Raw genomic sequence first — 24511 nt, forward strand, 5'->3', positions numbered from 1 at the left:
TAAATCGTAGATATAAACATAACGATTGCCTACCAACCGCCAAAAGTAATCGACATCTCAACTCAAGTTTGCACTTTGCAGCCTCACATCCTCGTATATGCACTACGCCGTACGGAGTTATGCATCGGCACACCCCGCTCAAAATCCCTGTCCATACATAAAAACCACCATGAGGCGACCGGGATACAACCGGACCCTCAATGTAACCAAAACCTCCTCCATAGCCAACAGCCATGACATGCACATGCCATACGCACAGTCATAATTCATCTAAGCAGACACGTGTACATGAAGCAGACGAGAGGGGAACTGAAACAAAGCTAAACACCGGATACAACTGGAGAAACTTGCTCCTTGCAAGTTGCAGTTTTGCAGGGATTGTTCAGCCCAACCACCCGGCATCGTTGGCTAGAGTTGGCGTGGGAAAGTGAAGGTTCTAGGCTGGCGCCAACGGAGTTGGGCCGGGGGTGTGGCAAGAGGCGCTGGCTACTGGCTAGGTTTAGGTACCTTAGGGCTGCCGAGGAGCCTGTCAGCGTGTCAGCGTGTCATGTCCACTTAGTAGTTAGTGTACTAGCGAGCTCGGCAGTCACCGATGTAGATTAATTGACTGGGTAGCAGAGATTTCATCGTGCATGGTTGCTCTTGGAGGCTCGACTAGCAGGGTGCAGAGACTCAGCCTCGTCTAGCTGAAATGCAGACGGCGCAAGTTGAGTTGAACTGATTATAAATCGAAGACAGCGGAGAATATCGCGCAGGGTCGCATCTAAGACTGGCATTATGGCATGCTCCTTGCGTCGGAGACTACAGTCGTCAACATATTAATACATCGCGCGGTGTTGTATTGTGGCTGAGCAAGCGCTGTGCAGCAGCCTGCGGACATAAGTGAGTGGTGCGCTGTACAGGGCTGTCATACAGATACCCTCCGACGAATCTCCGAGATCCCAAAAATATGTTTGCAGCTGGAGTACAAGATCTGAGGTCATCGAGTATTGATCTCCAATCGACTCGAAAGGGCTACGTACATCGGATGTCGTAATTGTGCAAGGGGTACCTGAGTCTGTACGAGGTTAGGTACTCGTTTGTAGACACAAAGTAAGTATAGATTGTCAGGTCCTCAAATCCCTCAAATTCGCGATCAACAGGGCGAAAATGTTTTGCCCCTGCAAGATGCAAATGCAAGACGCAAGAGCAATGCATTGCCTTTTCACCGCTGCGCCGCGAACTCATCGGTCTTCCCGACCAGACCACGTTTTTTTCAAACTTGAACAGGGTTCGTTGATCAGATCGCTCAGTTGAATTCCAAACGCAGAATGTAGCGCGAAGCGAAGCGGAAGCGAAGGATTGAAATGTGCATGGGTGTAGCGTGGGCACGGCCACGACGAGTCGCTTGGCTTTGACTCGCGGAGGACCGTCAGAGTCTTTGAGAGTAAGAGAGAGAACGGTAAGGCAGGAAGAAGACGGAATGGCGCGACCAAGACCAGCAGCCAAGGCACGAGAGTTTGATCGGCGTTGTGGGCGGCAAGTTTTGGTTGACTTTTTTGTAAGGAACTTGTCAGTCAGGCTTTGTAGACGAGATACTTTGTTTTCAAGGGCAAATTTAGTTGTACTGGGTAGGGTGCTAGGGCTGGATTGGAGTCCCAAGCCACCGGGACTGTAGTATTACAGAGGGAAGTGAAGTGCCGGAAAGCAGGCCATATCTAAATAATGGCAATAAATTATGCACAGAGTTACAGTGCGACGATGAGTGAGTAGTGAGTGACACGTCCGCTGCCTTGTCGATGTCTTGCTTAGTCCAGTTTGGGGTTAATTATGGAACAGATCTTATTGTCGGAGGAAGGCGATACTCGGTTTGGTTAGAGTAGAGAGAGCTGCATTGTTGGCTTTGTCTGAGCAAGTGAGCATTCGCTTAGCACTGCTCTTCTTATTCACCTTCCTAGAGAACAGATAGTTAGTTACTTTCTTGATACTCCTCCTGTCTCATCTGACAGATCTTCATCGAACCCCACTTCCTTCGTCCAGCGCGATTGACCGAGTCTCACTTCCACGATCTGGATTAGCCTGGCGCTGCTTGGTCCGGAGCTGGGCGTTTCCTATTTTCGCCTGCGCAGTGTCCTCTCGTATTTCTACGGGGGAAAACCGCCCTTAGGCCTCTAGTCCGCTGATGGAGCCCCGGCTGTGCTGTCGTCGTGGGTGATTCTTTTTTTGTCTTATATCTCGCCATCGTCTGCTCCGCTGCTAATCATGCTACTATTTCTTTGACCAGTTTAGCACCGCAACAGCTTATCACCAACATTCGTTTGGAGTCCTGATCTCCTCACTGCCACTCTTTCGTTGATCTAACTTTTTTTCCTCAAAGCATCATACAATGGCGACTCCGCTGGTCGGTACTGCTATAATCACAGGAGCGAATGGCTCGCTGGGCTCGGAGATCGCTGTGGCTATTGCAAAGACGCAGCCATATATCCACCTGTTGCTCATTGCCCGCGATATCAGATCAGAAAGCGTCAAGGCAGTCGGGGAACGTATTCGCCTCGTCGGCCCCCGATCTATCGAATTCGTCAAGGTCGACCTTGCCAGCTTCAATTCCGTCGTTAGCTTCTCCGATATCACCGTTGAAAGAGTTCGAAACCGAGAGATCCCTCCAGTCACACTATTGATCAACTGCGCCGCCCACTCGTCATACGTCACTGAGCAAGTGACACGAGATGGCCACGATCCGGTCTTCCAGACAAACTGTATCGCGCCGTTCCTATTGACAGTCAACCTCCTCGAGGCATTCAAGGCCGGTGATGGTACACCGAATGGCGGTGCTCGGGTGATCAATGTCGGATGCTCTTCCATCGCAAAGGGGTCGCTTGATTACTTCGAGAACCCAGACCCCAATGTGAGTGTCTGTCCCGGAGAGCCGCTTAGTGCAAAGGAAGCGACCAAGCGCTTCGGAAGCAGCAAGCTGCTGATGAGTGCTGCGATGTATGCACTGCGGCGGAGCTTGGTGTTGGTGAGTCGCCATCCTCCCTTTGGTCTAGTCTTCGCTAATCGTCTATTTTCAGACCGGAAACATTTCCCTCAACGTATATACCCTCGACCCCGGAGTCCTAACGAGTGAGAGCCACTGGGATAACGCAGCCCCGACGTCCGTGAAAATGGCCCACCAAACCCGGACCAGCCTTCGACCCTTCCTGCGAATGTTTTCCAAGAGCGCGATTAACAAGGCTAGTGTTCCAGCCAAGGTGATAGCGAAAGTCGCATTCCGGAGCGACACGGTGGAGAACTGGGGCAGGGAGCGGTATTATATCTTGGACAGCGAATACGAGGCCGGATCCGTCATTCCTGCCATGCGGGACCCTCAGCAGATGGATGCTCTGCTAAAGAAGATGCTCCAGCATGTTGAGGTCGGTGTCAAGGGAATGGGGTCTCCTTCATCAAGGATGTCGCGGCTTAGCTGCTGATTGGGGCATTGATGCGATGGCGTTTGCGATCGGTTTCTTCATTGCGTCTTGCGTTCTGGGTCTAGACTTGTCCTTGCATTCCTGGAGTTTTGGTTTCGAGCGTTCGACCTCACATTGTCGCATGGACCTTCTGCGTCAATCACTTGTAATTAGCGATGGAAGGCAATGCCTCCAACAAAAATTGTAAATAGATAACCTAAAAGTACCTAGTGAATCTTGTGAATAGCGCATCAAGGCACAGGTCGCAGAACCGTGAATTAGTGATGGTTACATGGCCGCAAACGGGATGCGGTGGCATCGGAAGTAAGGCGGATCATGTCGATTCCCGATCTCCGGCCAGGTCTGGGCCAGAGTTGCGAATCGTCATCGCTCGACGAATAGAACATTAATGCGTGGAAAAGACACAATTGCCTCCCTGTCGCTTTCTTTCTCTCATCCTGAGCCTCCAATCGCTTCCAGACCTACCTCTCCTTCGCTGTTCCTCCGATTGCGCCCCTCGGCCCCTACGTGACGCGTACTCCCCATCGGAGCTAGAAAATCACGACACAACTGCGCCTTGACAATCTGGAGGGCTTCTAAGTGATTTGGCCTGGACAGAAGGCAACAACTGTTAAATGGTCTGCAGCAATGAGTAGGCACGGTGCCCTCGCGAACGGGTATACAGCCTACCCTCGAGGAGGCCAGGGCACTTTTTCGATTTCTCCCCATAAGTGAGCAATAGTTCCTAGTTGCTGGCAACCACTTGCGTAATTGTGCCCATTGCTAACTCTATCATTTCCAAGGTTTCAACCGCGCTCCCAGCCGGCCCTACGACGACGAAGACAACTCATACAACGGACCTGCTTGTTCGGCGGCATCGCATTCTTCCTACTCGTCCTCATCTTTCCCTCATGGCGGGCCTCCGTCCTTCCCGTGTTGTCCCTCGGCCTTCTCTCTTCCTCCGATCACCTCCAAATACAAACGGTTCGATACTATGACCTTGCGGAAGTCAAGGGCTCCGCTAGCGGCTGGGAGCATGGAGACCGCGTGCTGATGTGCACACCCCTTCGCGACGCCGCTTCGCACCTCCCGATGTTCTTTTCGCATCTACGAAATCTCACGTACCCGCATCACTTGATCGATCTCGCTTTCCTAGTTTCGGACTCAAAGGATGGGACAAATGAAATGCTGTCAGAGATGCTGGATGAGATACAGCACGATGAGGACCGCGATAATCCGTTCGGAGAGATCTCCGTCATTCAGAAAGATTTCGGGCAGCAGGTTAATCAGGACGTGGAGAGCAGGCATGGCTTCGCTGCACAAGCTGGGCGCCGGAAATTGATGGCTCAGGCGCGGAATTGGCTGCTCAGTGCTACGCTTCGGCCAACTCATGCCTGGGTCTATTGGCGAGATGCGGACGTGTTGACTGCGCCTTCTACCATTCTTGAGGATCTTATGAGGCATGACAAGGATGTCATCGTACCAAGTAAGCCACCATCTTGTCATAAGTAAGCTCAGTCTAATATCTACAGACGTCTGGCGGCCGCTACCCCAATGGCTTGGCGGAGAACAACCATACGATTTGAACTCGTGGCAGGAATCCGAGACAGCTCTGGCGCTCGCAGAGACACTTGATGAAGATGCAGTTATTGTGGAAGGTTACGCCGAGTACGCCACATGGCGACCTCATTTAGCCTACCTCCGCGATCCATTGGGCGACCCCGACATGGAGATGGAATTGGACGGCATTGGCGGTGTTAGTATCCTTGCGAAGGCCAAGGTCTTCCGGGCGGGAGTACACTTTCCGGCATTCAGCTTCGAGAGGCACGCTGAGACAGAGGGATTCGGAAAGGTATGTCCCCTTGTAAACTACATCCTGATACCGTTGCTAATGGAAATTTACAGATGGCGAAACGTATGGGCTTCTCCGTCGTCGGTCTCCCACATTACACGATCTGGCATTTGTACGAGCCAAGCGTGGACGACCTCAAACACGAAGAGGAAATGGAGAAAGAGCGCAAACAAAAAGAGGCTGAAGACAAAGTTAAAGCCGATCGCGAACAACGCGAGGAGAATTATTTCCAGGACCCTAAGGTCGAGGCTGAAATCGACAACGCCTTTGTCCAAGACTCCGTGAAGGAAGAAGAGCAAGGCAAAGACACCGTCGCGGATGCTGACAGCTCGCCATTGGAGAACACTGATTCTCACAAGACCCAAAAGGAGGAACCTGATTCATCATCAGATAAGGTTCAAAAGAAACCCGCTCAGCAAGCGCCGGCCAAGGGCGCTGATGCTGATGCTGATGCTGATTCTCAAAGCTAGACGACTCATGCCAACATTATAGAGCCCTGTGCTGGCTACCGGGCATTACTCATTTTTCTTTCCTGATGAAGCATGTTGATCTACTTGACGTTTTCGAAATGTACTACTTGGTGTTGTTAGAGGTATTTTGCTTGGTTTGTGGGATGTCGCATTGTTTTCATAGCCTGCATTACTATACATAATATGATCGGTAATACTGGAAGAAGCTGCGATCCATAATATTGTCCCTTTACTGTGTAGCGCATGCCTTTGACAGCCCGCTGTACCTGGCCCTGGGGCATTAAGCAGTGGTCCGTGCATGTAGCCCCACGGCCGCCCGCGAGACTTTCCGGCACGCGTCCACCGCGTCGCCCTTTCGAGATTCATATTTCAACACCAAGCCCAGCACTCGAAAGCCCGGACTGCACAGGGCCGACATCTCCCAGGCTGTCTAGTGCACGGAATATACAGAGTATTGGTCCGCGAAACAATACACGAAAATGTCAACCCAATCAACACCCAGCATCCTCTTCACCCACCGCTCCCCGCAGCAGGGCTTCAGGCTTCTCGAACTCCCTCCAGACCTGGCCGAGTTGCTTGCTTCTGAGGATCCGCCTGTGTGAGTTGCGCTTCTATCCACCAGCCTGAAAGCCTCTGTCTCAAGGATCACCAGCTAATCCTTTTCCTTTCCTTTCGCGAAAAGTCTAGAACTCAAATCTCCATCACCCTCAACAACAGCAGCACCATCCACAACAGCCACGAATGGCACCGGAACCGCTCCGAACCCGGCAACAGACTACGTGAACCTCTGCACAGCAAACAAGACATATTCAATCCGCCAAGTCCACTCGTCGAACTCACTGCATATTCTGCGGCCTAGCCATGGGGGTGCTGTGAAGAAGGGTGATTTGAAAATTGTTGGCGCTGCAAAAACAAACGGTGAAGATGAGAATATCGATATGGATGCCGATGACCATGACAATGAGGAGGAGCAGGAAGTCAATCTCGACATCGAAGGAACCGTGACATCTATCTCGAAATGCGGGTCGACGCTGGAACTGCATACCCCCGCAGAAGGATTCTCCGCGAAGCCGTTCCTGATCAAGGCACTGCGAGTATACGATAGGGGTCTTTGGGAAGATGAAGGGCAGTCCCACGACAACAACAACGATGACATTGACATCGACGGGCCCGAAACGAAGAACATCCTCAAAGCCCTTTTCGCCGATATCCCCGTCTCGAGTTCACAATGCGAAAGGGACTGGGTGGATACATGCGCACTCGTACGTTCAACCCAATGTTATCGTCCCTCCGCGGAAATGAAACTCGAGGTCTGGAAGCGGGTCGTCGAGGGCTCCGTATTACAGGGTATAAATCTAGGATCTCAATTCCTGGTCTCGGATCTCTGGAAGTCTGTTCTTGATGACGAGGGTCTTGCGCCGTTTCCGAGGGGGTTGTTTGAGGCTGTTGTTGGGAGGGTGAGGGAGGTCGGGGAGGGGAGGGAAAGGGGTTTGAGTGAGGTGAATGAGATGAAGTGTGAGTTTGTCTTATTCTTCCTGGTCAACGAAGAGAGGAGGGTTAGAGCTAATGATTACAGGGGCGAGCATTGACAAAGAAGTTTGTGTTCGGTGGGTTGGGGAGGTTTACCTTGAGGCTATGGCGAATGGGCCTACCTCTGCTATCGGTGAAAGTGACTTGATCAGCGCTTGGAAAGACCAGCTCCCTGAAGCTTGGAGAGAGGATGTCGCCATATCTATTCTACCGGTAATGATATTGTGGCGTAAAATTGTGTGTGATTTGCTAATAGTAAAAAAGGAGAGCTGCATTATGCGCCCCGAACCCAAAACGATATGCTTCGCGAATGAAGGTGATCGACAGAAAGCTAAGAAGAACCTTCCGACGGATGCCAGCGCAGCAACAACTGCTAAAAAGACAAGGAACTGGCATGAACTGTTCAAGAACCAAAAGAGACAGAAGCGGTGATTCAACTGCCCATGCATGCAAAGTCGTCTAAATCTATTGGTGGAATTGCTTCAACACCATGCGTACCTCTCATTCAGGAGCCAGTCCACATGCTCGTCCGTCTTTCCGCACCATCTGAGCGACGCGATACTGTCTTGCTCGCGATGAATTATTTTAGCAGTCGGATCTAGCAAGGCGACGGCTTTCTCCAAGAGGGCCGGTGGGTTCCAGAATTTGATTTGCGCCATGTTCCACTCTTGAGCTTCTAGTTGGGCACATTTGAGGATTGCAGCCATTGCCTTGACGGTTTTCAAGGTCTCAGCCGGGGAAGATGGCTCGTCGTACACCCACCTGAGAATATACAATGTGTTCTCTTGTGGATTCTCACCGAACGTCCTATTCCAGGCACAGTACACCTTCGCATCGTCATTCCCGCCACCCTTTACCATTGGCTTTTCTCTGTTAGGATGGAGCCTTTGAGCATAGAACTCTTCTCTTGCCCAGTGCCAAAGATAGTGATCAAAGTCTGGGACAATTGCTATCTTTGGGCCACGGGTCCGCATGGACTCCTCTAGCAGGAGCTTTCGATCTTTCTCAAGGATGCTAGTGCTGCACATGCAGTTTTCGACGTCATTAGAGTGCAATGCTCTCACACCCGGGAGCGCAGCCAGAGCAGAATTGTCGCCCGAGGAAGTTGACGGAAGTGCCAAATGTGAAGACAGATAAGGTTTCCAGCCGAACTGAGCATAGAACTTCTTCCCAATGTCCGAGTATAGAATACTGAATGTTGGTTTTCTCTTGTGTTCGCCATCCATCGACCAGGCATCCATCTTCTTGCTCAGTTCCTGGAACATTCTTCTCGCGTATCCTTTGCCTCTGAAGTCCGAGCGACAAAAGACACTACCAACACCTTGAACCGAAGCCTCCTCCAGCTTCCCGTCGCGAGCCACCATTGCTGTCTTTCTGTATGTTTCACAAGAACTCAGAATCATCCGTGCATCCTCGGGTTGGCGACGATCCACCAGAACCCAGACAATCAACGCTTTCTTGGTCAGACGTTGGGAATGCAAGGCATCTTCACGCGCGAGATAGGCGTCGACGTCCAAAGGACCCTTCCATTCTGTGCTGTTCAACTTGATGGATTCGACTCGTTCTTTTGGTGTCGCCGGGACAAGCACAAGCTCAGGAGAGTCCCCCGGGGGCAGTTCGTTATCAGTACAAGCAGCGATCATCCTTGCAATCGAGTGAGTTTGTGAAAGTTGCGTACTGAGGTGAGCGAGGGGAAAACACGCAGGAAACCAATGAGCAGAGTGATTTATTGATCTAGGAATATTCATTGAACAGGTAGCAAGCAAAGAGCCATCTCCAAGTCAAAGGACCGAGTCATTGATATAAGTGTTAAACAAAGCGGCGCCGCAGAGCTCGGGGGTGGTTTCCATTTGTCATTTCCGAGGACAAGCGATGGCAAGCGGCCCCATGTGAGCCCCAGGCAGCCCAAGGTTGTACCTGCTTCTCTTGGCCAATCCTGCTGACGTCAGTCCATTGCTGGCCATTCTCGTGGCCATTCACTGACTTCTTTGATACCTTTACGCAAGAATAAGAATGCTGGTGCTGTTGGATGAGATGTTCTATCAGTCATTGAGGGGCTGTGGAGGGGCTGTTATCTGGTCTTGGCACGCCGTTTATAGACACACCTTCCAAACTGTCCATTTCCAATGTGCCTAGGATTGCCACAGACAGAGCGTTGATCTCGCGCTAGGAATACCAAGGAAACGATCTATTGAGCGACCGTTGGGTGTACATTAAATGATCGACGGCCGACCCTAGTAATGGCAGCCGCTGCTAAGCACCTCTATCTATCTGTATCCAACCCAAGTCATATACAATATGTATAGCACGCCTGAGGCTTATATTATATGTACGACATGATTCCTAGAAAAATGGACTCCAAGAATAGGGCGACGAAAATGTGAATATCGCGACGCATGATAGGCTGCTCATGTCCTACAGTGTCGGTGGTGGTGGCCGGCCGAGCCTTTCGTTGCGCGCTGCCCCTCACGTGGGTTGTGTTCGCTGCAGTTTCTTTTGTCTTAATCTTTTCTTGTCTCTGCATCAACAGCGAGCTTGCTTTTCTTACCTTCATCGCCCTTTTGTTTACTATACCTGTCAGAAGGCAGTACCTGGGGAAGGCTGGGCCCACAGCCCATCCAGAACTCCACTTCCACAGTTCGGCTGATCTGCGACCATTCTTCGATTGTTATCTCGGACCTCCCAAGGCTCCCTGGCCCAACCCAACCTCGTACCACTTCGAGGCTACGAGGAAATCAGCCTTGGATATCCTCTCTAGAGCCTCAGCGGGCGCCGTTTTCCTGGTCTGCTGGAGGGGATTTTGATCAGTTTACATTCACAGCAACCTTGCCTTATTGACAACCCAGAGATTCATTGGGCTCGGGATTGATCTCCTCATTGTCCTGTACCGTGAATCGCAGACTTCTTTCACCTCTTGTCTGTCATAAAGCCCATGGTCCCGCACTCCTTGTCTTCCTCTAGCATCCAGCAGTGTCCCGCCAGCACGGTTCAATTCCCTACCCTCTGTTAACCAGCGATTGGACTTTCTCCCTTGAGATCCAATCCGATATGAACAACCCAATTTACGTTTCGTCATCAGACTCATACGACTCCGATGGTGGCGTCAATCTCATATCTGACTCTGACGAGTTCGAGTCTCTCCCAGATGATGGATGGCCGGAGTTCGATGATCCTGCGGGAAACACAACAAGCAGGAATCCCAAGAAACCGAGAGTCGGCGGCTCAGAAGGAACCACCCATGCCCAATCACCTTCAGAATTGCTTCCAAACCTTGGACCTGGTGCCTCGGATTTTCTAGTAGATGCCACTAAAAAAGCCCCGGTAACGGACCCAGCCGAATCACTCTTACCGCAAGTCCTTGATATGTTCCCTGGTATCAGCCATACTTACGTCCAGGGCCTAATAGCTCGCCATAAGAATCCCCTGTCGATAAGCGCTGACATAGTGGAGGCTGGCTTTGGATTGGCCATAGCCAGAGATGCCATTTATGAGGAGATTCTCGACCAAAAGTCTTACCCTAAACAAGATAGCGAAAAGGCAAAACGGAAAAGGGAAGCCTCCAGCGAGGGCGAGGATGACTGGATGAGCAAAACAGCGACACAAACCAGGAGCCAGCCATACGCCCACGCAGCGTAAGTATCTAGACCCTGATGGTTTTCGACTCTGCTAATTCATTCTGACCAGGCTCGCTGCGTTAGCAAATGAGTTTCTGCATATCCCCATACCGCACCTCCGGAAAGCGCTCGCGAACAATGACCGCCTTTACCACACTTACCTAGCTCTTCACGCAGATGAGAACCGCGCTGGCCGAAAGACGAATCCTTATACAAAGCTAAAAAACAATCGGACCAAACCAGCAGGTCCGGCGGTCCACGCAGCCTTTCATGACCTTATCACCCGCGAGCTTGAGGCTGCCAAGAAGAAGATCTACAGACAAGATGGTGAGTGGTTCACTTGAATAACAGGCAAACATAGCTGACGTACTCATCGTAGCTGCTGTACGGAAAAAGAAAGATGAAGAGGAGGCTGAAAGAATCAACGAAGAAGAGCACGTACGCACTGGCAATCTGGTCGAGTGCCAGTGCTGCTATGGCGACGTCCCGGCGAACCGATGCCTCCCCTGTGAAGGTGAAGATCTCCATTTCTTCTGCTACACATGCGTCCGCAGAATAGCGGATACTCAAATCGGAATCATGAAGTATAAACTGCAATGCTTCGACGTCAGTGGCTGCCAGGCTGCTTTTAACCGGTCTTTGCTTAGAGAAGTTCTGGGTTCTGCTATCATGAACAAGCTCGACTCCCTACAACAAGAAGACGAGATTCGACTTGCCGGTCTAGAGGGTCTCGAGGATTGCCCCTTCTGTTCATACAAGGCAGTGCTGCCACCTGTGGAAGAAGATAAGGAATTTCGTTGCGAGAACTCGTCCTGCAAAGCTGTTAGTTGCCGTCTATGCCAAGAGAAGAGTCACATTCCTATGTCCTGCGAAGAAAACCGAAAGGACAAAGGACTCTCGGAACGCCATCAGGTGGAGGAAGCAATGAGCAAGGCACTCATCCGGAACTGTCCCAGGTGTCAGCTGCCAATTATCAAGGCGGATGGATGCAACAAAATGTACTGCACCAAATGCGGAACGTACATGTGCTACTTATGCCAGAAGGACATCAGCAAGGAGTTATATAACCATTTTGGACGCGGTTGTCGTCAGGAAGATCAGCCGCAACGTGACAGTAGAGAAATTCAAAAAGCTGAAAGAGAGGCCATGGACAAGATTCTCGCAGAGAACCCCGACATCACCGAAGAACAGATTCGAGTGGGACCAAGTAAGTCGCAGAAGACACAGCCGCGCAGCATACCCAGAGCTCAGTTTGACCCCATGGGAGATATGGAGCTTCCTGGAGGCGCACCGAACATTCGGGGCCCTGGCCTGAACCCTTACGATGATGCGTTTGCTGGTGCGAACGCTTACTTTGGAAATGCATTGAATGGGCAGATTCCCCCAGCTCTCCTTGCCCAAGCTGGAGGATTTGTCCCGGCGCCTCAACTCTGGGGAGCAGCGGCCCCGGCAGCAATTCGCAACTCTCAACCCAATATCCCTGCTCTGCCAGCTTTGCTAGAAGACCAGTGGGTTAATCGCAACTTCCCCTTCCAGCCACCCATAGTTCGACAGCCGCATGCTGGACACCACGTGGGATTGTATCAGGGCAGCTATCTCCCTCCTTACGATCCTGCGCAACGCGGTCCTTATTGAGCACCATCATGGGTTCCTCAGGACGTCCGCCGGTACTGTGAGTCCCCTTACTGCACAGAGATCTGATGCGCCCTTCGTATTTGCCGACAAGAGATTCGATCTCATTTGCTTGATTGTTGGAGGTTCACATACTTTCCGCCATATACGCCAGAGAGCACCCACCCTCTAGTCCCATCTGCCGTTCATCATTTCACATCACTTAACCATCCCTTTTCTTCTTCATCCTCGTCGTCTGGGCTATTCTTTCGGCATTCATCAAATCGTCAAATGCCAAAACCTCACCGTCGAGCTACGGTACTTCGCGGAATGAGTTCTCTATGTCTTCCTTTCTTTTACCCTCCACAACTCGGTTCAAAAACATCAATTAACAGTATCAGAAGCCACTTCGATTGAGGATGGTACGAATCTTTGGTCGTTCTTGCCCTACGATAGAACCTGTACCTGGAGCACCTTTCTGGGAAGGCATGACTTCTTCATAGCTGAACGAGGAAGAAGCCACCGACCGGTCGCTCCTGCCTGGTGCATGGAATATACATTGGGAAGGCGCGTTGGAACAGCCGATGAAATAGGAAGGAACGGCTTCTGGCTGGTCTTTGGGCGTCTTTGAAGACTGTGTTTATCATCCACCTATTACCTACTACATTGTTATTTCCTGAATCTGCATTCCATGTTCTTCTCATTTATGGAGTACCTGGTGCCCTCACACTTGGGCACTACATCTATTGGGCATGATAACTTCTTCGGAAAACAATACATATTACCCGGAACCCGTTTATGCTTTCCAGTATTTTGCCTTTCAAGTCGTATAATCAGAGCCATCCAATCTCACCTTAGGTATACTTACCACTCACCTACCAAGTACCCTGTCCATCAAAGACAACCTGAAGAATGAATACGCTGTAGGAGCAACCTCACCAACCAACCCACAAGTGAAGACAAGGGCACTTCACTTTCAGGCACCGGGGAACCACCCGCCGCCCGAGGAGAAAACAACCGGGTTGCCTACCACCTTACCTAGCCGCCGCCGGAGAAATTCTTAGTCACGTTACGTCATTCCAGTGCTCTTCGCCGATGGGTCTAGTTAGTTTCGGCGGACTGGAGGGGTAAGTTAAAGTAGAAAAAAGTACGGTAAGGTAGATGGAAGAAGGTTATGGAATGTGGAATTGGAGGGGTAGGTCTGACTCTGTTCCACAGTAGGTAGGTTGTCTGGTGTCCACTGCTGTAGTCAGGTACTGAAGGTGAGGGGTTGTTTTGTTGCCTTTGGTTTGTGATGTCTCGCTTGGAGGCAGGTCGGGCGATCCTATCCGATCCAGGTTTCTAGATCCTTAGTTTCAGTCGAATAAACACTGTGTTTGTGTAGTAGGGTTTGTTAGTGAGGTTATTGATAGTACTGATCCCTGTTCTTCGTGTATTCCTCCCAGGGCTGCCCTGGTCTGATCTAATCGATTATCTATCCCCTCGTGACCTTAACTTGGTTCCAATTACAGGCTGCGGCAACCAATGTCCGAAAAAGTAGTAAAGTAGTAAGACGAACTAATTGATTATTAACCGCAAGAAGTCGCGTGCGAAGGATGTCCGAGAGTGATGCACAAGAGATCTCGGCCCGTTGAGTGTCGGAAGCTTGTTTCTCTGAGAACATCGGCAAAGATCAAGGAGGGTTGTAGCTAGCGCTAGATAATTGTATTTGCTAGGAGGAACTAGGAACCGTATAAGAAACTCCGACGAGACCAGAATACAGGAAGTGGTATGGAAGGAGAAAGGAGAAGACGAAAGATGAAAAGGGTGGAGAAGAAGAAGAGGAGAGATAGAAGAGAAGAGATAAGGATATGGAAAGATGGAAAGATGGAAAGATAAAAGACGTAAGGAACGTTGACATGAGAGCTGTGGATATAAATAATGAAAACGGCGAAAAATGAAAGAGATGATGAACCTGATCTATGTAAATGCCATGCGAGTCCCAAAATTCGTCCGCTCCCCATTTTATATAAGTATTTGCACCACTCCTTGGACGACGATACCAGAATTTCTTCATCCATCATATATGTTCGATCATTGGTCACGCTAAAACAAGAGGATAATGAGGTTAAAAATGGTAAAAAAACGAAGCACCCCCAAATGCTCCACAGTAAAAGAGACTAGACAGGCAAGAGAAACATGAGCAGCGAGTCTTGTTTATTTATTCATTCATGGCGGATGTTCTGAATCCGGAGGTTCATTGAACTTCTGCCGCGCCTCTTCCACCCATAGCTCCAGACGGAGCTCGCCGGCTTCTACCCGACGCACCGGTACTGTCTTGGCACGGCCGTTCGACACTCTCGGAGGCGGTTGTTGCGGCTCTCCGTTTCTCATTTTCGAGACGGAATATGGAGCCGAACATGATCGGAGATGAACCTTGCCTGGTTCCGCCACAATCCAGGTCTGTTCTTCTGTTGTGGTCCCCGCAGGAGGTAGTGCGTCTTCGCAGACCTCGATGCAGACGGTAAAGCTGAATTCATCATCACGGGGTAAGGGGGTCAATCGGGCGCATGCGGATGCGAGTCTCGCAAGACAAGCACGGAATTGCGCTTCGAGATCGACCGTTTGAGATGTAGGTGGGACGCCGATCGAGGAATCGTCCATTCTGTCTTCAAAGGTGGTATGCACCTCCCCTGGGGGGACGCGTGGAAAACCTGACAGATCAAAGGCATATCGCTCGAGGGGCTGATTTGTGCGAAGAGATGAAATAATAATGCTGACAGCCGTAATTGTGCCTTTTAGAATTTCTGTTCCGACGGCAATCGAAGCGTCGTTTATGTAGTCACAGACCTTGGGATGGCGGGACTGTCTGACGGGATAATTGTATGCCCTGACGGGTAGGAAAGTCGCTCGCGGGTAGACCGATCGGAGGAATAGGATCTGGTGTACGGAGACGGTGAGGAAATTTGTGAAAGAAGCGGCCAACGCAGCCTGGTTATGAGGAGTGCGAGGTGCGGTGACCGGGGCAGAAAATGTGGTCATGGTTGCCGTCGTGGTGGTGCTCTCACTGGCTATAGGCATCGCCGCCGATGGCTCCGGAATCGTTGGGGACACGGGAGAGATAGAGTAGTCGCGATCTTGGAGAAACTGATTGTTCCACCCTGAGGATAATCATCGCTCTGCCTTTTGTTGGAAGAAGAGTCAATACGTGTTTTGTTGTTGTTAGGATGAATTTTGTTATTGGAGTGGTGGAAGTGGACAGACTCCGGCAAGAGCGGTGGAGCGGGGAGGCACAGAAATGCCTAACAAATGACGTGATGTGTGTATACCGAACGGAAAAAGAAAAGAAAAAAGAAGATCAAGGCAACAAGATCATAACCACATGGCTGAAATGCAAATTGCAACAGTGCAGGAATCCCGAGAAGCGAGAGGGGAGAGGTTTACATACGTTGGGTGGAGGGGGAAACGAACAACGGAACCTCAAAGCATGGGTCTGGTCAGGTCGTAGCGTTCGTGTCGAGTCGTGTCGATGGGGTATAAGTCGATGTGATCGAAGTTGACTTTTTGATTAAAATCGAGTGGGATTAAAAGAAGGACTGTGAGTGTCGAAGACGACGGTAGACGGGAAGGATGACGCTGATGCTGTAATCCGGCTCGTGTGTAATGATTATTATTAAGGTGGTCGACAGTTAAGCCAATGTGTCTCCCCTCTCCCTCGGAGTATTTTGTGCCTGAAAACCTTTTTTTGCTGGCTTTAGAAATACTTTGGGTTAAAGGGTTTAAGGGGAGGGTGCCTCTTCTTTTTTTTATTTTTTTTTCTGGGTCTGGGGAGAGGAGGAACTGTGGAAAGACAGAAAACAAGGAACCAATTCTTGGGGTGGGAGGAGGGAAGAGGGAAGGGCAGTAGTAGTCAGGGTGCAGATAGGTGGGCAATGAGTGGGTTAAGGAAGAAGGTAGAGAGGAGCAGAAGGCCGAGATAGCCGGGGGAGCTGCACTCGGGCTGGGCGAGAAAGCGAGAGGCAAAGAGGGCCAAAGGAAGAGAAAAGAGAAAGAGAGGAGAGGAGAGAGGGAAAGAGAGAGGAAGGGAGAAATTGGAACAAACGAGAGAGGCGACAGACAGGCTGGAGGGGAACTGCGCTCTCTCTGAGCTCTCTGAGTCGTGAGTCGTCGTCGTCGTCAGGTCCGAGAGTGGAAACCAGAGACCCAAGTCCAAGTCACGATGGCTCCCGTCACGTGGTACGTGCGCAGATCCTATACAATAATAATCCTTTAACCACTGTCCACCTTATTTCACCATTATTATTCTAGTTCCTGTCTCTAGTGCACTATCCAGAGTGCCATTTTGCCTATATCCTATCACTATCCCACCCTGTCGTCCCCATGTCTCAGCCTCTCCCCTTCCCCGTCTTCACAGCAAAAAGGTTAACCCAACCCAAGGCAAATCCTTCCGCTTTAGAGGGCTCCACACTGCCTGCCCCTGCTGACTGGAGAGACCAAACAAATCCGTGACCCTGCCCTGGCCTTCCACCGGGACGCTCTGATCTGCAGAAGCATTCCTTCATCCAATGGCCTTGACCTGCAATAATATTGCAACTGCCTTATACTTGCCTGCCGTGGCAAGGCTTCATGGGGGCTGGCCTTATAATTCCATCATATATCACCAGCAGTCATGGCGCGAGCTGTTTGTTATTGGGCAGTTCGTGGCGTGGTGGCATGTGTTCCCAAAGCGGAAAAGTGGCTGCCACTCTGCCCCTCCCTAGTACTAATAGAGTCACCCCAACGCAGAGTGTACAAAGTACGATATGTACGGCTCTGAAGAGGCACTCTCCGTAGGGCTCGTATGAGCCTACTACGTATGCACTTTCTCCGAGTGGCCCTTGATTTGCAGGGGGATCGAACGTTTCATGGAATATTGGCCTTTTCTTCCAGAATCCTCAAAAATAGAAAGATATGTGGATATTCCGATCAACAAGAACATTGACACCTCAACCAAGGTCTCTTCAAATAATCATCCCTATGATCTCCAAGCCTGCTTGATCCTCTTTGCAGAGGAACCGTGGAATGTAAAGCGGCGCTGCCCTATGCAGGAGTACCTACCAGGTGGGGATGCTCACCGCCTCAACCGCTGCCCCTCTCGACGCGATACCACGGCAATTGTCGCGCTCTCCCTAAACGACCGCGTCTGGAGAATTATAGTAGTCTGGTGCCTGTGGCCCACTGTTGTGATACAATCCATTTCCTACCAAGCCGTCTTCTCGGCAGATTGGTACCCTTTTCTTGACTTCATTGACTTTGTTTTTTTTTCTTTTTTTCTTTACGTCGTCCTTTTCATCATGGAGCACGAGCTCCTGACCCTCCTCGCCGACACGCAGTCGCCAGTCGCGGATACCAGAAAGGCTGCCGAGCTCAATATACTTCGCCTTTACTCAAACGAAAACTTCCCCCTCTCGCTCTCAGCCATTGCCTCCCATGACTCCGTCCCTACCAATCTTCGCCAATCCGCCCTCTCGGTCCTGCGTACTTTTATCACCGCGGGGTGGTCGCCGAATCTTGATGAATTTAAGGGCCAAATCCTCGTCAACAATGTCAACAAAGCACAGATCCGACAAGCTCTTCTAGACTTGGCTACCATTATCGAAGTCCCCGAGCGCAAGGTCAAGTCTGGAGCGAGTTTCGTCGTCAGCAAGATCGCCAGCGCCGACTACCCTGAGCAATGGCCGGAGCTACTCCCTGCACTGCTGCGGATCATCAATGACACCAACAGCACGCCCGGTGCGCTGCACGGTGCCTTAAAGGTGCTTTTGGATCTGGTGGACACTGGTTTCAACGAAGAGCAATTCTTCAGCGTCGCCCGAGACCTCGTCAGCACGTTGTTTAACGTGGCCACCAACGAGTCGAGAAAGCCAATGTTGAGGGCACTGGCTGTCGCAGTCTTCCGTTCGTGTCTTGATACTCTGGAGATGGTGTTAGAGCAGCACAAGGTGGCCGTCAAGCAGTTCATGGACGAAGTTCTCACTGGGTGGTCTCCTTACTTCATCGAAACGCTCAAGGCTCCGCTGCCCCAAACTCCGAGCGAGCAGGAAGATACCAAGGATACAGAGGTACCCTCACAATGGAGAGGTACCATTGGTTTGAAATTGCAAGTCGTGAAGACTTTGATGAAGATTCGGATGATATTCCCTGGTCTCCTAGTCCCCCAGAGCCCGGCCTATTTCGCCGCTATCTGGGGAGAGCTTACGAATGTCCAGGCCACATATCATCAATTTTTCATTGAAGATGAACGCCAGGGCCGACTCCTTGACGTCGATGGACTTCCGTATACGCTGGACCTTTTGGTTCTGGAGGAGCTGGATTTCATTCAGAGTCTCCTCAAAGCGCCACCAGTCAAAGCCGAACTGCAACAGCAGCTGCAGAATGCCGGCCAGACTGGGGTAACTGCTGGTTGGTTGCCGGAGATTCTTAAGCTGGCCGGTTCCTATGCCCAAATCACCTCTGAGGAAGAGGGCCTCTGGGATATCGACGTCAACCTTTTCCTTTCCGAAGAAACCTCTGTCACAGCAAACTATACCCCTCGCACTTGCAGCGGTGATTTGGTAATTAAGCTCGGAGATTGGATCAGAGATGCGACAACCCAAAGTCTTCTCGCGTTCTTGAACGGCGTCTTCTCTGATGCTTCGGCTACGTGGAAGACCCGTGAATCGTCGCTTTTCCTCCTCAACTATCTTCTCAGAGATATGCACGAGGTTGGAAAGGATATTTCTCCCGAGCTCGCCAATGGTTTCAGCAACTTTGTCCAGTTCGCAATTCAGCAGGAACAAGAGTTGCTGCGAGCGCGCGGCTACTTGGTTGCGGGGGTCTTAGCACAAGTGTCGGATGTCGGGGACGCTTACCTTCAGCCAACTCTGAAGGCAATCTCTGAAGATCCAGCGGAAGTTGTTAGGGTGGCTTGTCTCCGCGCACTACAGGACCTCCTGCCTTCGCTTTCTAGCAGCACTACTATTCCCCTTCAACCGTCGATCGTGTCCTCAATCTCTGACTTCGTCTCCGCCCACGACCTCCGCGAGTCGTCTGACACCGACGACTTGAAGGTTACCCTCGCCGAAACCTTGAGGGATACGGTTATGGTCAACCCAAGCATAGTGCTTGATTCTCCAGCTCTGGACGTACTGTTCAATATTGCTAGCAACGGTGCTACAAACTTCCAGCTCACCATGACCGTCACGGAGGCCTTTGAGGATATCACTGAGCAGATTTCGGACCAAGGCGCCGACTCTTTTGTCCGCTTGTGCGAGAAGGTCCTTCCTTCGATCATGGGCGCTATTGATGTTGGAAACATGACGCAGGAAGTGGCATTGAGCATTTTTGCCGCGGATCTTTTACGAGCTTTGACAGAGAGAGCTCTTGAACCCCTGCCTGCCGGCTTTGTCGAGACTGTTATGCCAAAGGTGAACCGACTGCTGCTTGATTCGGTTGACGCCGAGCTTATCCGCCCTGCCACTGAAGCTGTCAGACATATTCTGGCTCACGACTTTAACCAGTTTGTCGCGTGGCGTGACCCGCAGAGCGGCAAAGAGGCGATTGAGGTCGTTTTGATTATCATCGATCGCCTGCTTGGCCCCTCCGTCGATGACCATGCTGCAACGGAAGTCGGTCAGCTTGCTGCGGAGTTGGTTGAAAAGGCGGGCTCTGAGCGCCTTGGCCCGTACCTCCCGCAGCTTCTTGAAGCTGTTGCACGGCGCCTTGTCACTGCCGAAAAGGCTCAGTTTATTCAGAGTCTGATCCTCGTTTTCGCTCGGCTGACGCTCATCAGCGCGCGCGAAGTGGTCGACTTCCTTGCGCAGGTCGACATCAACGGACAAAGTGGACTGCCCATTGTGTTGAGCAAATGGTTGGAGAACTCGGTCAACTTTGCCGGATATGACGAGATCAAGCAAAACATCATCGCATTGACAACTCTTTACAATCTGGAAGACCCCCGAGTGGCTCAGGTGCAGGTCAAGGGAGATCTCATTGTCCAGGACACCGGGCGGATCAAGACTCGATCTCAGGCTCGCGCCAATCCCGACCGTTACACAACTGTATCAGCACCCCTGAAAATTGTCAAGGTCCTTGTGGAAGAGCTGGCGGCAGCCTCGGGAAATAAGGAGATTGACGCAGCGACAGCGGCAGCGCTCGAGGAAGAAGGCAGCGACGAGGACGACGAGTGGGAGGATGTGCCCGACAATGTTCTCGATCTGAGCCTTGGTGTCACCAAGCAAGAATTGATGTCGTTCGGCGAGGGCGGTACTGAGAGCGTGTTTGGAGTGCGCAAGCGAGACGACGAGACACAGTCATTCCTGTCAGACTTCTTCCGCATGGCGTCGACAAAGGCCGAGTTCCAGCAGATCTTTGCTGCGTTGACGCCAGACGAGCAGGAGAAGCTTCGCAGTTTGGGCTGAGGTGACGACGAATAATGAGATTCCAGTTTTGATGTGAATAGTTCATACATAATGATAGAATAGGATTACACGACTTTAGCAAGTATTTTGTTTGGAACCAAGGCAGTGTTAAGGTTTAGGCAGACAGACAGCTGGAGAGGCCTCAGCGCGATCTATCGCGGGCTCTGGCCTATGAGGGCTTGCAACAGGGTCTGGGCCCCTTCTGCATCTGCACCCGACAAAGTGGCTCTGGCTCTGCGGGGCTTGTTATAGAGAACTGGACCGTCTTGTTGTCGAATAAATCCAGAGTTCCAGGCTGAATTCAAATAATAATATGGAGGGACATAGTCAACAAATACTACAGCCATGACACATCACTTCTGAGGTATCATGCAGCAGTGGTACGAGAGCTGGCAATGATAAAGTGTATATCGCTCAAACAACGCTAAGACTGCAGCTCAGCGATCCCACCGCAGCGGTCAAAATGACCCAAGTCCTCAGTCTCGGGACCACCACTTTCCCTTTTTTTGATCTACAACTTCTTTCATGATTACTCTTAGCTGCTATCATCCCCGCCTTTCCTCGTATCTCACTCCAGTCCATCATCAATCCCCCTTCTTCATCCTTTCCGCATCCTGACAGCTTGGGTCTCGGTGCTTTCCTTCGTTCTTCTTAGAAACCTCCAATCGTTGGTCTCGGAGCATGCCGCCACCCAACTTCCATGAGCATATTCAGGTCGATGTAAGTCATAATTCACCACCTTAAATTGGTGAGATTGTCCAGCACAATTGTATCTCCATTTCGGTCTTTCGCTACCTCAGGCCACTACCGTACCCCTCTTATCCCCTCACCCCGCCCCTTGATTATTAAACCACCACAAACACCAACTAATATCCCCCAGACAAGCGACGAAGACTCCATCTACGATGCCGACTCAGCCGCAGACTCAAGTCTCTCCTTTGCATCCAGCGTAAGGGACTACTACTACGAGAATGGCAGACGGTACCACGCCTACCGTTACGGGCAATATCCCATCCCCAACGACCAAGAAGAGCAAGATCGCCTAGAAATCACACACCATGTTTTCAAGCTCATCACAGGTGGCGACTTGTACCGCGCCCCTCTTGCATCCCAGCAACCACGACCAAAACGTATCCTCGACATAGGCACAGGCACAGGAACCTGGGCTCTCGACGTAGCAGAGGACTTCCCGGAAGCTGAAATCATCGGAACTGATCTGAGCCCGATTCAACCTAATTTCTCGCCTCCAAACTGCAGTTTCATCATTGATGACGCTGAGAGTGATTGGACGTTTCCCAAAGATGAAAAGTTTGACTACATCCATGCGCGGTCTATGGGCGGTGGGATAGGCGATTGGGAGAGATTAATGCGGCAGGCGTACAACCATCTCCGGCCCGGCGGGTGGGTGGAGTTTCAGGAGTTCGAGGCCTGCGTGCGCTCTGATGACGGGACGGATGAGCGTGCTCCAATGTTACTGGATCTAGGGAGGCGGTTGGATGAGGCGAGCAAGAAGTTTGGGAAGCGCGTTGGTATTGCTTCGTCGCTTGCGGGGTGGGTGCGGAATGCTGGGTTTACGAATGTTACGGAGGATGTATATAAGGTACATCAATCACCCATCTTTTCCCCCTTTCGCCAGTGCATATGCTTACAGCTTCCAGTGCCCAGTAGGCTCCTGGCCCAAAAGCCCGCGCCTAAAAGAACTCGGTCGCGTCAGCAAAATAGCTGTCATTGAATCCATCGAGCCATACTCGTTAGCGCTGTTTACGAGAGTACTCGGCTGGACCTACGAGCAGGCGCAGGACTACGTTGATAAGTGTCGGCGGGAGACGTTGAACTCGTCCTGCCATATCTACGTATTTTATTACTTTGTCTATGCGCAACGGCCGCTGAGTGAACAATCATGAGTGACGAATTTACTTGCATAGATTACGACGACACGGGCGGCATCTTTGATCTTTTTTATCTTGATTTTGAATCTGCAAAGCAATGGGAAAATGCAAAAGGGCAGGCTACTATATATTCTTCAGAACACTTGGTATTTACATGCATCATGTACATACAGACAGACAGACACGCATCATCTGTATCAAAGAAAGCCATATACATCAGAACAGACTCGGAATCACCCCTGCAACGAATACCCAACCCCCTCACCACTCCCCATGCCCACAAGATTCGCCCTCATCTTCTCTGCCCTCCCCCCAATCTCAAACGCCGCATCAGGCCTCTGCACCCAAGCCCCAACACCGTGCTGCAGAACAGCTGTAGCTCTAACCTTCTTTTCCTCTGAATTAGATCCATCAATCCCCTTTAATCCGACACTCCCATGCAGCGTGAGCCGACTCTCCTTCCCATCCTCGGGCTTCGCCTTATACACGCCCCGGTGAAGGATATTACTATCGTAGAACACCGCGTCACCAGGCTTCAATTCAACGACAAGTTGGCCTGGTAGACAGCTCTCGTAGGGATCTGCGTTCCGTTCTGTTTCCGTGCGCACGCGCCGATGGGAACCGGGTATAACGACTAGCGAGCTATCTTCGCACAGAGCGAAGTTATATTGCGCGTGCGATTGTCGACCATGGGGACTCTTGCTCTCAAGTAATGAAATCTCCTCTTCCGCCGTTGTAGTCCAGGGTATATCATCCCGATGCCACCTCAATTCGAAATCAATCTTCTCAGGTGCAACGAGGAGGTTGAAGAGTTCCATGACCAACGGCTCCTCTCCACCCTCCTTGTTCTCCTTATCAATTCCCAACAACTCCTCAACAACCCCCAAAACCCGCTCATTAAAATAAAACCCCGCGAATTCCTCCCGTCCAGGCATATCAGGATGCAGCAGGTGCTGCACACCCCATATCCCGCCCTCTGATGCGGGGGGCGGGACGTCCTTTGGCCATGGAGGGAATTGTTTGGGGACTGTGCGGAAGAAGGGCCAGGAGCCTGTTCGGGCGGCTGTTGTGGATTTTTCAGAGGCGGTTTTTAGGCTGTTGAGGGTGGAAGAGGGGAGGAGGGAGGGGATCACGACGAAGCCGTTTTTTTGGAGGGAGGTTAGGTGTTCGGAGGGCATTGCGGTGGATAGATCGAGTTGGGTGGGTTGTTGGGTTGTGAGTGATCGTTGGAGAGAACGGAAGTAGAGAAAAAGTTGTAGATTATAGGTATATAAGGTATTGAAAGGAGTTGGAAATATATACAAAAGTGAAACAAGGGAAGTTTGTAAGTGCTACGGTCGTACTGGTCGCTGAGTGAGGTAGTATGTTTACCCCGCGCGATACGAAGTGGGGGGAGTAAATATCAGGCAATATGTGTGCTGTGTGCAGTATAATACTAGCAGATATATGATATTTTTATTTAATTAAATATGTACATAATAACAGAGACTTAAGCTTCCAAGATCAATAAAAGAAAGCATAATTCACATGCTATAGCCCAGTACCGTATAGGGCTGGATCATGCGCTGCGCCTGGTGGATCCAGAAACATGTGAGGTCATCTTATCCTCTTTCGCCGGTCGTGTGAGTTCAGTTCAGCTTTGCTCTTTTCCTCCTGTTGCAACCCCTCCACTTTTTCTAGTCGCGATCGCATCGCTTGAT

General features: G+C 51.0%; 8 protein-coding genes across 8 annotated transcripts; 5 read left to right on the forward strand and 3 right to left on the reverse strand.

The window, feature by feature from the left end:
- Positions 1-2365: 2365 nt before the first annotated feature.
- On the forward strand, positions 2366-5750 carry BDV14DRAFT_187853 (Anp1-domain-containing protein; the record flags this gene model as incomplete). The annotated part of the gene is made up of 5 exons (XM_073770997.1): positions 2366-2998; positions 3051-3412; positions 4232-4914; positions 4961-5280; positions 5334-5750. 5 exons carry the CDS (start codon positions 2366-2368, stop codon positions 5748-5750), a joined length of 2415 nt encoding a protein of 804 aa, XP_073631378.1.
- A 479-nt stretch (positions 5751-6229) lies between these two features.
- BDV14DRAFT_197194 (putative sister chromatid cohesion protein Dcc1) lies at positions 6230-7712 on the forward strand (the record flags this gene model as incomplete). Its single annotated transcript, XM_073772614.1, has 4 exons — positions 6230-6348; positions 6433-7265; positions 7327-7493; positions 7545-7712. The coding sequence occupies 4 exons, from the start codon at positions 6230-6232 to the stop codon at positions 7710-7712; spliced, it is 1287 nt and encodes a 428-aa protein (XP_073631379.1).
- On the reverse strand, positions 7505-9650 carry BDV14DRAFT_167972 (uncharacterized protein). Its single transcript, XM_073767771.1, has one exon. The coding sequence runs from the start codon at positions 9026-9028 to the stop codon at positions 7763-7765; it is 1266 nt and encodes a 421-aa protein (XP_073631380.1). The 5' UTR covers positions 9029-9650; the 3' UTR covers positions 7505-7762.
- A 556-nt stretch (positions 9651-10206) lies between these two features.
- BDV14DRAFT_153973 (E3 ubiquitin-protein ligase RNF216) lies at positions 10207-12863 on the forward strand. Its single transcript, XM_073766637.1, has 3 exons — positions 10207-10912; positions 10965-11221; positions 11274-12863. Exons 1-3 carry the CDS (start codon positions 10329-10331, stop codon positions 12527-12529), a joined length of 2097 nt encoding a protein of 698 aa, XP_073631381.1. The 5' UTR covers positions 10207-10328; the 3' UTR covers positions 12530-12863.
- A 1850-nt stretch (positions 12864-14713) lies between these two features.
- BDV14DRAFT_187855 (putative mitotic spindle checkpoint protein (Mad2B)) lies at positions 14714-15526 on the reverse strand (the record flags this gene model as incomplete). The annotated part of the gene is made up of 1 exon (XM_073770998.1): positions 14714-15526. The coding sequence occupies one exon, from the start codon at positions 15524-15526 to the stop codon at positions 14714-14716; it is 813 nt and encodes a 270-aa protein (XP_073631382.1).
- Positions 15527-17740: 2214 nt separating this feature from the next.
- On the forward strand, positions 17741-21383 carry BDV14DRAFT_167977 (putative importin beta-5 subunit). Its single transcript, XM_073767772.1, has one exon. The coding sequence runs from the start codon at positions 17818-17820 to the stop codon at positions 20920-20922; it is 3105 nt and encodes a 1034-aa protein (XP_073631383.1). The 5' UTR covers positions 17741-17817; the 3' UTR covers positions 20923-21383.
- On the forward strand, positions 21189-22935 carry BDV14DRAFT_154000 (class I SAM-dependent methyltransferase). Its single transcript, XM_073766638.1, has 3 exons — positions 21189-21642; positions 21803-22522; positions 22581-22935. Exons 1-3 carry the CDS (start codon positions 21604-21606, stop codon positions 22824-22826), a joined length of 1005 nt encoding a protein of 334 aa, XP_073631384.1. The 5' UTR covers positions 21189-21603; the 3' UTR covers positions 22827-22935.
- On the reverse strand, positions 22936-24222 carry BDV14DRAFT_154001 (phytanoyl-CoA dioxygenase family protein). The gene has a single exon (XM_073766639.1). It carries the CDS (start codon positions 23987-23989, stop codon positions 23045-23047), a length of 945 nt encoding a protein of 314 aa, XP_073631385.1. The 5' UTR covers positions 23990-24222; the 3' UTR covers positions 22936-23044.
- Between the last annotated feature and the right edge of the window lie 289 nt (positions 24223-24511).

Source organism: Aspergillus stella-maris, assembly GCF_047715825.1.
Source record: "Aspergillus stella-maris strain CBS 113639 unplaced genomic scaffold BDV14scaffold_9, whole genome shotgun sequence".
Classification (NCBI taxonomy): Eukaryota; Fungi; Ascomycota; class Eurotiomycetes; order Eurotiales; family Aspergillaceae; genus Aspergillus; species Aspergillus stella-maris.

Coding starts and splice junctions, on each gene's coding strand:
- BDV14DRAFT_167972 (XM_073767771.1), bottom strand. CDS start 9,028: ATGAATATTCCTAGATCAATAAATCACTCTGCTCATTGGTTTCCTGCG.
- BDV14DRAFT_153973 (XM_073766637.1), top strand. CDS start 10,329: ATGAACAACCCAATTTACGTTTCGTCATCAGACTCATACGACTCCGAT. Junction 10,913..10,964: donor CAGCCATACGCCCACGCAGC/GTAAGTATCTAG, acceptor CATTCTGACCAG/GCTCGCTGCGTTAGCAAATG. Junction 11,222..11,273: donor GAAGATCTACAGACAAGATG/GTGAGTGGTTCA, acceptor TACTCATCGTAG/CTGCTGTACGGAAAAAGAAA.
- BDV14DRAFT_167977 (XM_073767772.1), top strand. CDS start 17,818: ATGGAGCACGAGCTCCTGACCCTCCTCGCCGACACGCAGTCGCCAGTC.
- BDV14DRAFT_154000 (XM_073766638.1), top strand. CDS start 21,604: ATGCCGCCACCCAACTTCCATGAGCATATTCAGGTCGAT. Junction 21,643..21,802: donor ATGAGCATATTCAGGTCGAT/GTAAGTCATAAT, acceptor AATATCCCCCAG/ACAAGCGACGAAGACTCCAT. Junction 22,523..22,580: donor TTACGGAGGATGTATATAAG/GTACATCAATCA, acceptor TACAGCTTCCAG/TGCCCAGTAGGCTCCTGGCC.
- BDV14DRAFT_154001 (XM_073766639.1), bottom strand. CDS start 23,989: ATGCCCTCCGAACACCTAACCTCCCTCCAAAAAAACGGCTTCGTCGTG.